General features: G+C 39.8%; 2 protein-coding genes across 2 annotated transcripts; one reads left to right on the top strand and one right to left on the bottom strand.

The window, feature by feature from the left end:
• Positions 1-611: 611 nt before the first annotated feature.
• Positions 612-6,146, top strand: LOC118754276 (cadherin-99C-like; the record flags this gene model as incomplete). Its single annotated transcript, XM_036489143.1, is given in 5 exon segments — positions 612-3,521; positions 3,581-4,120; positions 4,195-4,313; positions 4,385-5,191; positions 5,276-6,146. Coding segments are annotated over 5 exon segments (4,512 nt in total), but the record flags the coding sequence as incomplete, so codon positions are not given.
• Positions 6,147-11,127: 4,981 nt separating this feature from the next.
• On the bottom strand, positions 11,128-12,912 carry LOC118754277 (facilitated trehalose transporter Tret1-2 homolog; the record flags this gene model as incomplete). The annotated part of the gene is given in 3 exon segments (XM_036489144.1): positions 11,128-12,351; positions 12,411-12,655; positions 12,727-12,912. Coding segments are annotated over 3 exon segments (1,208 nt in total), but the record flags the coding sequence as incomplete, so codon positions are not given.
• Between the last annotated feature and the right edge of the window lie 220 nt (positions 12,913-13,132).

Raw genomic sequence — 13,132 nt, 5'->3', positions numbered from 1 at the left:
TGCTGTTGGTCGCAAGTCTCATTTTGCTACGGAAAAAAAAACAAGCCAAAAAAACTAAAAAAAAAAACTCAGCTACAGCCTGCAATTGGCCAAGACAACTATTGATTGGACGTGCCACTGGCCTCTGTTAGCTGCCTTTTTAGCAGCAGCAGCAGCACCACCACCACCACCACCACCACCGTGCCAGCGCAACCGTGCGCCATGGTCAAAGTGCCATTCTAACCGCCATAACGGGCGACGAAGCTAAATTTATTGCATTGCGCATGCGCGCAATTATTTAAATTGCATTTGTCGAGCTACAAAATGTGCGCGTGAAAAATAGCCTGAACTATAAGACACTAACAAAATAATTCAACAAGCAACACCCGCTCGGCCAAAGGCTGCAGAACGCATACGAATGTCGCAGCTAAACTGCCTAATTATATTGTAAACGCGACAGGTTATTTTATGGCTATAAAGCGACGGTTATTTAGCGACGAATTCCATTTGCGAAACGATCGTGGCATTTACATTTTAATTATGTTTGACTATTTACAAGTTTGTCTATCTTAAGCTGACATTAATGGTGATTAAACCACTCTAATGCATAATTCTTACCCTCTTTCTTCTAGGATCGTGCGCGCAATGTATCTGAACGGCTCTCCTCGACCACCATGCTGACCGTGAACATTGCCGATTCGGACGATCAAGATCCGTCATTCATTTATCGCGGTTGTGTGCTACTCGATGGCGCCTGCATCAATCCGGAATATTCGGCGTCCGTGCCTGCGGGTTCGCTGCAAGGTGTGCTCACTGTCACGCCCGAACGCATACAGGCCGTCGACTTGGACACGATCAGTGCGCCCATACGTTATTCATTTGCCAGCGGTATGCCCAACAATTATGCAGACTATTTTGAGATCGACGAACAAACGGGCGTGTTGAAACAGATCAAGGCAGTCGACACATCGACGGCCAAGAAATATGACATTGTTGTGAAGGCTGAAGAGGTATCGATGGCCAAACGCTTTACAACAGCTAAGTTGGTGATCAACGTTAAACCGGTGGATGCTAATCCGCCAGTCATATCTGCCAGTGATATTGAAGGTTATGTCGATGAAAACTCACCAATAGGCACACGCGTGGTTGATGAAAATGGCCGGCCCATCTCATTTAAAACTACAGACGCTGACTTGGGTGAGGATGATCCGAAACCCGACTATATCTATGAGTTGACTACACCATCTTTTAATGTCACCAACGATTCCATTTTGGTTGTCAACGAAGAAGGCTTGGATCGTGATCCACCAGCACCTGGGCGATACAAGTTCCAAGTGGTTGCGCGTGAACCTCGTACCAATGCGGCCAGCGCTCCGCTCAGCTTAACCGTGCATCTGCGCGACGTCAACGACAACCCGCCCAAGTTGGCTATGGTACCGCCCATCACGATCACAGCAGGCGATGGCCAAAGACTTGTAACTAAGGTCACAGCCACTGACAATGACGAAGGCGCTAATGCCATCATCACCTATTCAATCTATCATGTGTCCAACAATGGCCTTCAGAAATTTGCTATCGATGAAAAGACTGGTGAGATTGAGACGAGAGGTCGCTTGCTGGCTGGTGAACAATATAGCATAACTGTACAGGCCACCGATAACGGTGGATTGTCGTCGCAGGCTATTGTGGAAATCTCAGTTACACCCGGACCAAACACCAAGCCACCGAAGTTCGTCAAGCCCATCTATGAAGTGCAAGTAAGCGAAGGCGCCGAGATCAATTCCACCGTGACTGTGGTGCACGCCGAAGACCCCGAGAACGATCCGGTGGTCTACTCGATTATGTCGGGCAACGACCTTCGTCAGTTCGCCGTGGGTCAGGAGAGCGGTGTCATAATGGTTATACGCAAATTAGATCGCGAAAGTTTAACACGCTATCAATTAATTGTAAAGGCCGAAGACAATGGTGGCCTGTCTAGCAGCGCTACAGTCAACATCAAAGTAACCGACATCAATGACAAGAACCCCGAGTTCGACGAATCCACGCTGCCCTACGTTTTCGAAGTGGACGAAGGCAAAAAGGACGCTTTTGTTGGCATCGTACATGCAACAGATGCCGATGAGGGTATTAATGCCGAAATTACATATTCTGTACCGAATGATATACCATTCTCCATTGATGGCAAATCCGGCGAAATCCGTACCGCCACGGCATTGGACTACGAACGGCAGAAAGAATACCGTTTCGTCGTGACGGCAAAGGATGGTGCGCCAGATGCGCGCCTTGGCACAGCGAGTGTTACGGTGCAGGTGCGCGATCTGCCAGATGAGGTGCCCAAGTTTAGCGACGCGCGTATCGATGTACATGTGCCCGAAAATGAGGCTAACTATTTAATTGCGACCGTGAAAGCTTTCGACCCAGACACCGTGCAGCAGATAACGTACGTTTTGCGTAGGGGTGCAACAGATCTCTTTAAAATATCGCCTAAATCTGGCGAAATACGCACCACCAACGGTTTGGACTACGAGCAAAAGAAGCAACACGAACTGGTTGTCGGTACAATTGAAAATGATGGCGATGGGCTAGGTGATACGATACGCATCAGTATCGAAGTAGATGATCGCAATGATGTTCGGCCAGTCTTCGCTGCGGTACCAGAGCCAGTGACGGTAAATGACGATCAACCTATCGGCACGCGCATTGCAACAATGGCGGCCATAGATGGTGATGGTTCGTCGCCAGGCAATGTGGTGCGCTATGAGATGGTGGGACGTGGCAAAGCATTGAAATACTTCCAAGTGGATGCCGACTCGGGCGCAGTGCGGATAAGAGATGAGTTGCGCAAGGAAGAGGACACCGAGTATCAGGTGGACATACGCGCCTACGATATGGGCGAACCCCAACTCAGTTCCGTGGCCACGTTGCCGGTCTTTGTGCGCCATCTACTAACCGATCCCAATGAGGGCAACGTAGTGGAGGGTAAGATGACTGACGGCGCGATAATGAGTCCCGAGAGTGTAGGTTTGGCATTCAGCGACGATAGCTATACAACAGGTGTGCCCGAGACAACCGGCATTAATGCAACCATAAAAGTGATACAAGTTATCAATTCGAAGAAGGCGCGAGACGGCACTGCCAGTTTCAAATGCGAGATCATTAGCGGAAACGAATTGGATTACTTCGACATAACGACCGAAGATCATGGCTGCGGTGTTAGATTGGTTAAGCACTTGGACTATGAAAATACAACGGCCTACTCTTTGAGCATCCGGCTCGTCTCGCACAAGTATTTTGTGAATCCGCAGAAGAGCGTGGCTGCGGTGAAAGTCATCGTGCAAGATGATAACGACAATGCACCAGAGTTCATTTTCAATCGTGCGCATACACGCAAAGATACTTTCTACGCAGTAGTGGCGCCCGACACGGACATCGACACCGCCGTACTGCAAGTGCGCGCCACCGATCGCGATTCAGGCAAGTACGGCATGATACGTTACAAGATTTACGATGAGGAGGACAACACAATCAGTGATGAGCATTTGGTGAGTGATGACATTAAATAATTTTTAACGAAATTGAACTAATTTCCTTTGTCACATAGCCCACAACTTATTTTATCATGACCGAGGACACAGGCATATTGCGCACTACTAAACTCTTCCAAGAGGGCGCTACTTTCCCGATGATGTTCTATGTAGAGGCGCGTGACAACGATGGCCAGGAGTTGGGTTCACATCACACGCGCGCACGCATAGTAATCAACCAGATCACGGATCAGAATCGCATGTCCTTGGCCTTTTCTGATGCAGCGCCTAATGAAATACGCAGCCACTATAGCGCACTGGAACAGTTGTTGGAAGAGAAGACCAATGGGCTCATAAGCAGTATCGAACGTTTCAGCAATCGCAAGCTGCTGGCGGATAATGGCACCGTTATTGAAAATCCAACAGCGACAGATGTTTGGTTCTACCTCATCGATCCAAAAACCGAACAAATACTAACACGCAACGACACGACTGTACACGAAACGTTGCTGGAGCCAACAGCGCGTGCCGAACTCAATTTTGCAGCATCTGGTGTGGCGCACGCGACCGCCGAGGGCATATATGCACCCATCGAGATGAGACAACAAGTTCACAAGGTAGGTAGCGATTGCGGCACCATTTGCGTGTTTAGTATTTTTACTAAAAAAAAAGAACCGTTCTGATCTCACAGGTAAAAGCAGCTATAGCTATCAATGACGACGTCTTCCCCTACACGCTGATCGCGATCTCGATCATCATACTCATACTTGGCACGATCGGTATTATCTACATTTGCATTTCCTGGTCGAAGTGAGTGTGCCGGATGCGCCCCTTTTTTTTGAATTAACTCTTATCTTAACTTATCTTTATCCACGCAACAGGTACAAGAACTTCAAGCAACGCATGCGCCAATATTCAGCGCCCAGTCCAACGCGCTATGACCCAGTCATTGTTAATTCGCAAGCAACCAACTCCGGCGATACAGTCGCCAATATGAAGGAATACGAAACGCAAGTGCTAGCCATGGCTGTACCACCGGATGGAGATGATGATCTGCAGTTGGACTTTAGCGCCAAGAATCACGCTTTCTCGCTGGATAACGTCAGCTACATTACGCACAAAGAGAACGGCACGAGCGGCGGTCAGGCGAGTCCTTCGCACTCGGATGCAACAACCGCCACTATCACCACTTTGCGTCGCAACAATAACAACAACAATCTTAACAATATGGCACACAATAACAGCAACAATAATAACAACAACCTGAATGGCATAAATAATCGTCAGAATACATTCAATCGTACGCTCGAAATGAATGCGCGCAACAATGCAAATCCTTTGGCGGCGGCCGCAAATGGCACGTTGCCCGGCACCTTAACGTTGGGGCGACTCAAACATCAAAATGGCGCCAATCACTATCAGAATGGTGGCTATAAGTTGGATGCTGTGAGTCGTAATAACTTAGCGAATTTACAAAACAACAGCTACAGTACGATGGGGCGGCGGGGAAATACATTTGGCGGGCCAAATGGGCTGAACGCTTTGAATAGCAATGGCAGCAGTGCGGATAGCAGCGCAAATGCTGGCGAGCTGATGACCAATACGCTGGGGCGCAATAATCATCAGCATCATCATCACAATAGTCGCGCCTATGCGGATGTGCCGATAACAAATCCACTTTTTCAGCGGTGAGTGGCGATGGAATGAATATTTATTTGCATATTTTTACCCAACTTACATATAAATATGTACTGCTTTTATTGAAATTTCAGCTCGAATGGTGACCTGAGCCACATAAGCGCCACGAATGAAAATGTTACATTCGGCAAGCGCGACTATGGTCAGCTGGGCTTCTCTTATTTGAATGATTTGGACCGCTCAGAGGTGGAGACCACAACAGAGCTGTAATCGAGCAATATAACGAATGTGTTTTTAGAGCGGAAAAAATCAACGAAAATATACGAACAAGCGCGGGTGGCACGCGGTGGAGTGAGAAGAATAACTAAATTTCTTAGAGGCGATATTTCTGAATATATTAGGACTGAACGCTATATTGGCGTGCAAATTAATATTTCGCTTTTCATTCACCTTCTTCGCCCCGCAGTAACTACCTATTCGCCTTGCGAGACCGAAAAGCGACAACAACAACATTAACACACATAATGCCAAACTGATATATTTTAAATAAATCAACTAAGCACTAAAAAAAATGTTCAAGTAATAGATGTAGTTTAATATAAAGTATGCAATTTGTTACAACTTAGCTGACATTGGTTTTGGCTTGAAGAAGTTTATCAAAAAGCAGAGAACATTTGCTTTTTATGTGAGTTTATATGTGTGTATGTATGTATGTATAACAAATTGTTGCCATCAAACAATGCACATATGTAATTGATTAGGCTAAGTGTTCGTACTATAATCACATTAGTATGTATGTGTGTATGTAATAATTTAGCAGCGTAGTGTTGTAAATACAACTTCAATGGTAAATATGTATAATATTTAGTAGGTAGGTAGATATGTATGATATTTTTTGTAAATGGTTATACTTTAGCCCTTATAGAATGCAGCTCTTAAATGTATTTGTTTTTTTTTTCTTTCAAAGTATGAAAAGTACGTTGCTGTAGATAAAAAAAACAAAAATTATACAAAGTCATTAGTTGTTAGTTTCAGAAAAAAAACACCAATTACTAGAAAATAAATAAGAAGTGAAAGCGACATTTATGTAAAAAAAAAGCTTACGATTTGTGTCATTTTAGACTGCTATCAAATTTGCGCAGCAAACTTCATAACCTTTATAAAGAAAAGGTACTTACTTAGTTCAAAAAAATAATAAATATCTCTGTTATATGGCAAAATTAATGTCTACATAAAATTGGTACTCTGGCGATTTTATTTTTCGTCTGGTGGTCTAGTGCGAGGCAAGTCGCAACCTGTGGGGTTATTATGTCTAAACCATCTAGAGTACATACATTTGTGTGAGGTGTTATTGAAAAAATCTCACGAGCGTTTTTTTTTTTTTTGAGTGGCACTCTCTTCTCTCGGCAGAAAAAAAACGCTAAAGCAGTGTTCTTTCCTTTTTTTCAATCAATGGTGTTCCAGAACAAGTAGAATAAAAAAATAAATCAAGTATTGGAATATTTTCGGCCTTAAAACGTTTATTTAGGTGAAAGAGTACCGAAATGACTACTTTTTTCATTGTCAGTCGAAAAAATTATAATGGTTTTTTTTGTAATAACTGTGGGAAGTTTTCAAATAGAATGTTCATATTAGAGGCAGTAAAAGTTGGCATCAAACAAAGCATATCTATAAAGTGTCAAGAGTGTGCCACCAAATTAAAACAAATGGCAGCGTACAGAATACCTATCGCAGTTATTTTGTGATTTTTGAAATTTATCGATTTTTTTTTCATTTTAAAAGTGTAAGATACTTCAAAATGTCCACACTAAGCAACGAAAATATTCGCCTTGCCAAACCGAAACAATCTAGAGTAATAAAACTAGTGTGGCACCAAATAAAAAAATTCTTGTTATACAATTTTTATTGGCACACTCTAAATTCACTCTAAAATTGTTATGTACATGAAGAAATTAATGCATATATTCGTGAATACTACTGTAGAAAAATATTCCACGCCACTATTTAATTACTTTTAAATAATATGACTTTGAAGTTATGGCGTGCGAGTAAACGTGTTAGTTGACTGTGTAGGGTACTACGGGGCGTATACGTTACATACACAACCACGCATATATGAGCAAGAGTTGTTGTTTGGACTTTTTAGTATATCTTTTTTAAGTTTTCATTTTAATACTATTTCGCGAGGGAGTCTTGTTCTTTATGCAAAACTGAAGATAATGCATTGTCCAAGATATGTGTGCCACGTGTCCAGAAATGTAACAACCCGTGAAATTAGCTGAGAGCTTTTAAAAAATTGCAAAAAGGTGCTGAGACCATCAAACTTTACTTTTTTTATAAGTAACTATATTTCTAAAAGTAACTTAACTTTTGTTAGTGTTTTTTGTGGGCTTTAGTTGTATTTTGGAGTTTTTGCTATTTTTGAGTTTTTGCAAAATTAGTTGTTTTTTCGTTACTTCTTAAGATTTATCGGAATTTTCACAATACTTCTTCGTCGGTTTCGGATTTTTTTTTCTGGGTTTCTGTCGGCGCCCTTTGTGATTTTTTTGGAATATTTCTGGAGCTTTTGATGGTTTACCTATACCTTAGGTGTTTTTTGTGTGTGTGTCTGTCCTGTATTATACGGAATATTCATTTTTGCGTCCTTGGTCCTGGTAAATTATTTATTTCATACGGGACGCCAAATGTTCACGTATTCAGTATGTTGGCGCCCTAACAGCTCATAAAAACGCCATGCCTATGAACCAGTTTTTGTTTTTAAATCTGGACGCTTGCGATTCGAATCAAGAAGCTCATATGTGCATATGTATATGGTTGCTGAAGTTATAATTTTGCGTAGAAAAACTGGGTATTTGTGAGTTTGATTCGAAAATATACTTTAATGACTCTTATTTTTTAGCTTTTCAAATGTTTCTTTCAACGCATTTCACGTTGATTATTCAGTCGAGCAGCTGATTTCACTTTTTTCGAGAATTTCATCTTTAAATTGTCACTATTACTCTAAAATTTCAAACTTTGTTTACGTATATGGATTCCAAAACCCACAAAAAATACAAACGGCTTGCTGTCCAATTTGGCGGGTCTATGAAATAACACAGGAATCGACAATTTCAAAAAGGCAGTAAATTTTTCGAGCCTCCTAAGGCATGATATATCTTAAGGATATTCATATGTAGCCTAAATTAAAAATTTCCCAAGTAGATAGCAAGCTTTTAAATTTGTATGATATGCACAGAGAAATTAAATTCTTTTTTAACCGACTTCCAAAAAAGGAGGAGGTTATCAGTTCGTCGGAATATTTTTTTTTTTATGTATGTTACCGCATAACTTTGGACCGCGTCAACCGATTACGATAATTCTTTTTCCATCGGAAAGGTAGTGTCTCAGAGGTGGTCCCATACTAATCTCGTTAAGATCCGATCAGCGGATCATGAGATATATATATTTTTTTTATATGGGAGTTGAAGTCGGTTTTTTTTTGCTAAAAATTACTAGTTTTTATATCAAAACATAGAAAACACTTTTGGTAATATAATATTAGTTTAAATTTATTGTGTGATCCAAATAAAACAAAAATATACTTAAACAATTTAAACAAAAGAGTTTTCTAACATATTTCAATGCACATACACTACTAGTCATTTGAGTAGCGCACTTTTTTAATCCTCAGTATGTACAGTTTTTATTTGCATATTCTACTAAAAAAAGTGTAAATCAGATTTTAAAATTTTATAAAAATTTAAAAAAAAACAACAAATCGTTGCGCTATCATAATGCCCTGCAGTGAAGAAGTTAACAATATTTTTAGAAAAATTTCGGATATGCAATTTTGTAACCAATTCAATTTTAGTATAAAAAAGTACAAGTTTAATTTGTATAAATTTGAGAATCGGATTTACATGCTATATAAAAAAATTATGAAAATCTAAATACTAAGGGTTAAAAAGGTGCGCTATTCAAATGACGAGGAGTGTTTGTATGTATAGATTTAGATATGTGCATGTAGATATTTGGAAAATCATGATGAATTCTTCAGCAACACAAAAAAAAAATATCTTAAACTAATAAACCCTAAATATGTAAGTACAAAATACTTAATTTGTTTCGTATGTAAATAAAAATATTCACATGTAAATAAAAAATTCTAGGTAGCATAAATTTACTATATGAGAGTATGTATTGTATGTATGTATGTATGTACAAGAACGTTAAAGTTTATCGAACAAGTGTTTGTGTAAATATGTAAGAATGATTAAAGGACAAATTTAATTAGAATTTGTTAGTTAAATAAATATCAAATTAATTATTATAACATAAATATGGATTTTACTTTAATCAAGGGAAATTCTGAAAACGTTTGACCTTAAAACAAGCGAGTTAGGGCAGACATTTATTAATTCGCCTTGCTTTTACCCTGCAAACCACAGGGTGATCCATGCATTTTAGTTTCAGCGCCTAAATGTAGGCTCAAAAACGAATTTGTAACTCGTATCAACATTGAAATTAAGCGGGTAAACAAGTTTTCTGAATGTTTTGCTACCACGAGAGCTTCTTGTCCATGATTAGGCCTTACATCACTTTTTAATACGATTTAAAGCCATAGCTTTAGGAATAGTCGATCACCCGAGGATTTCTCTAGTGCCTCTAGAAGTTCGTTTACCGCCACCAAAGAACATAAAGGTATGACTTTTAAGAAACTAGAAGTGTGAGTTTCTGTCGAAATTCGACCGGCTTTCTAGTGTTTTTTTTAACAATTTTCTTGCATTACAGTTTTATGGCTGATAATTTCTCTATAAACCATGTTTTTTTGTTTTTTTTTTAACTCGTTGATAGTCAGACAAGTTAGAGCAAGCCCGGAATGTTTTCCAACCAATTTTGAAACAACACATGATCCTTGGAAGATGTAGACTCAAAAAAAAAAAAAGAAAAACAATATGTGAAACATAAAAATCTCCTTAAAAACAAAACTGTAACAACAAAATAACTAAACTGAAACTTCCTTGGTTTAATTTCTAGTTCCCTTCATTCGCAGAAATTTTTTTTATGTTTAAAATTAATCCTATCCCAAGTCTTAGTCGTCGTAGTCTTCAATTTCGTAAATGTATTTGGATTTGGCTTCATTTTCGTTTTCTTATTCGTACTCTTAATTGCCTTCAAATAAAAACACTAAATTCACTCGATTAAATACTTACCTCTACCAACTAATCAGAAAAGTGCACAACAGTAACCAGAAACAAAATCAAAATAGAAATATATATGTATGTACGTAGAAGAAGAAAATGGGGAAAACAATATACCCTTAGCAAATCAATTGCGACTCAAAATAAAGAATCTACAGCATAAGTTTCTTATTCACGATACCTCGACAAATTTCAGAAACTTTATACATTTAGATAACTCGATATATTCCAGTTAATCGATAAGGTGCGATAATTCGATACATATCAATAACTCGCTGAATTTCAAAAGCAACATATTCTAATAACTCTTTAAAATTCGATAACGACAAATTCCGATAATTGTTGAAAAAATCCGATAGCTTTGCCTTGGTAAATTTTGATAACTCAAAAAGGGTGTCCGTTGTTGAGAAAAAACCTTTTTTCTAAATTTTTTTTGCGATGTTGCTTTGACCAGGGCTTGAAGCCGAGCGCTGCGGAGTGGAAGCGCGCACTGCTTATAACTACACCACAGCGGAAACACCGCCAAAAAGCAACAATAATTTGAAAAAATTGTAGAAGTGATAGCTATTTCGCAAATCACCACATTTCCTCATTAGACTCCTTTCAGTGCGAGTCCATCCAACGACCCCGGCTGACTCAGCTAGTTGCCTACACACCTGGCCTTATAACAATTAAATTCAACAATTTTTATTGGATCGAATCCCACTGAAAGAAGTCTGATGAGGAAATGTGGTGATTTGCGAGGTTTTGGAGTTTGTAATAAAGTAATGGAAATGACAAACTTTAATTCAAAATATTTGCATCTCTGTAATACCTTTTTACATATGTATGTAGATACTCAATTGCTTTATTAAGTATTAAAGTAATTTACATTTACGCTTAAATTAATAGGAAGTCTACAAAATGATCTCACACAAGTATTCTACGCAGGCTCAATTGTTTCTTTCACAACTTCGTAATTGATAATTGAAAATAAAATTTTTGTAAATTCTAAATCTCATTAAAAGTTGATAACAAATTGTACATACACAGATTTTTGAACTACAATAATTTAAAACTACTTACAATTATTAAGAAAACAAAAATCAGCTGTGAAAATGAGCGAAAAACGATATCGAAGTATTTTGCGCGCTACGGACTGTATAATTCTACTACCATCGAGCACTTTTCGTTTCCGCTGTCTATTTACAATTGATCAGTTACATAACAAACTTATAGCTTAGAAACTAGAATCAAACTGGAAATAAATCCATTCACAGTTTGCCGCCACTGAGCCACATTTGTATTTGAGAAGAGCTGCGCCCCTTTGTCTCCAACACCATGAATGCCACATACAGGGTCGCTACAAGCATACAAAAGGCGAAAAACCAGAAAGTCATATCCGAACCCCAGGCGGTGACCATCGAGCCAAAACACTTGGTCACCATGAAAACTGAGAACCAATTCGCCATAACAGTCAGCGCTACAGCGGTCGCCTTTACATCGGGCAGGAAGAGTTCGCCCATCATAAGCCAGGGAATAGGGCCATAACCTACTGAGAACACGATCATGAATATCACAACGCAAAGTAGTGGCATCCAACCAATTCCGGACACATCTTTGCCACCGTCTTTCATTTGGAAGTAAATACCCAAAATGACCAAACACACAGTCATCAGGCTACTGCTAAAGAGCAAAAGCACTTTACGGCCAGCGCGTTCAATTAAAAAGGAAGAGGCTAGCGTCATAACAACCAATACGAAAGCGACAATAATTGAGCAAATTGATGGATCCAAAGTGCTGCCCGCCGACTGAAAGATGGGCACCGTATAGAAGATGACTGCATTGATGCCAGAGAACTGCTGGAAAAACATAAGCAACATAGAGATGATGAGACCTTGGAAAGCAGCGCGATTGCGGAACAGATCGATGAAGGAGGCATCCGAGCCGGCTTGATCCAGATCTGCTTGAATCATTTGTATTGCCGAGCGTGAGTCACAATAGCGACCCCAAAGCCATTTCAGCGACAGAGCAGCATCACCGCGACGACCCTAAGGGTTAAGAGAATTAAATGTATATGAATACGTGGACAATTTTTCTCGAAACTCACCTTCTTCAACAAATAGGTAGGCGTCTCTGGTAATATTAACATGCCAATGAATAGCGCGATCGGCACCATCAGGCACAAGACACTCAGCGTGGTCCAAGACACCACTGCACCAATAAGGTAAACCAGCAATATGCCAAAGGTTAACAGCAGTTGAAACAGTGTGCCCAGAGTGCCACGTATGCTTGTCTCCGCGATCTCCGATATGTACATGGGTGTAACAACACAAAAGCTTCCGGTTGAAATGCCTATTAGTGAATTGCGAATTAAGTACTTAGTACAACACTTTTTGGTATGCTTTGTCTTGAAGTTTTCTTACCAATTACGAAACGCCCAAAATACAACATTCCAGGCGATTTGGCAAAGATAATCGCCAGCCATGCCACAATGAAAGGTACATCCATAATAAGTGCGGTGTAACGTCTGCCAATTGCATCAGCTATATAACCGGTGGGTAAGGCACCGAAGAAAGCACCAATAGCAACTAGAGAACTAACCCATGTTTCTGTAATTGGAAGATTAAAGGAAAGAAACGTCAAAATGTTTTTGTGTTAAAGTGAATTGGTAAGCGAGATATTTTCCAAAGAAAAAATTATATCGTAGACAAATGACAAATAGTTAATGCAACCTTTGCTTTTTTGCGTGATCGTGAAACTAACTTTAAGGCATTTATAATTTCCAAAGGAGTGTCGAAATTCGGCCGAATTCCTATTTCTTTTTTTTTT

Source organism: Rhagoletis pomonella, unplaced genomic scaffold, assembly GCF_013731165.1.
Source record: "Rhagoletis pomonella isolate Grant_MI unplaced genomic scaffold, Rhpom_1.0 Rhpom_scaffold_03625, whole genome shotgun sequence".
NCBI classification, from domain to species: Eukaryota; Metazoa; Arthropoda; class Insecta; order Diptera; family Tephritidae; genus Rhagoletis; species Rhagoletis pomonella.
Note: the sequence above shows the minus strand (reverse complement) of the source record. Positions and strands in the feature narration are given on the sequence as shown.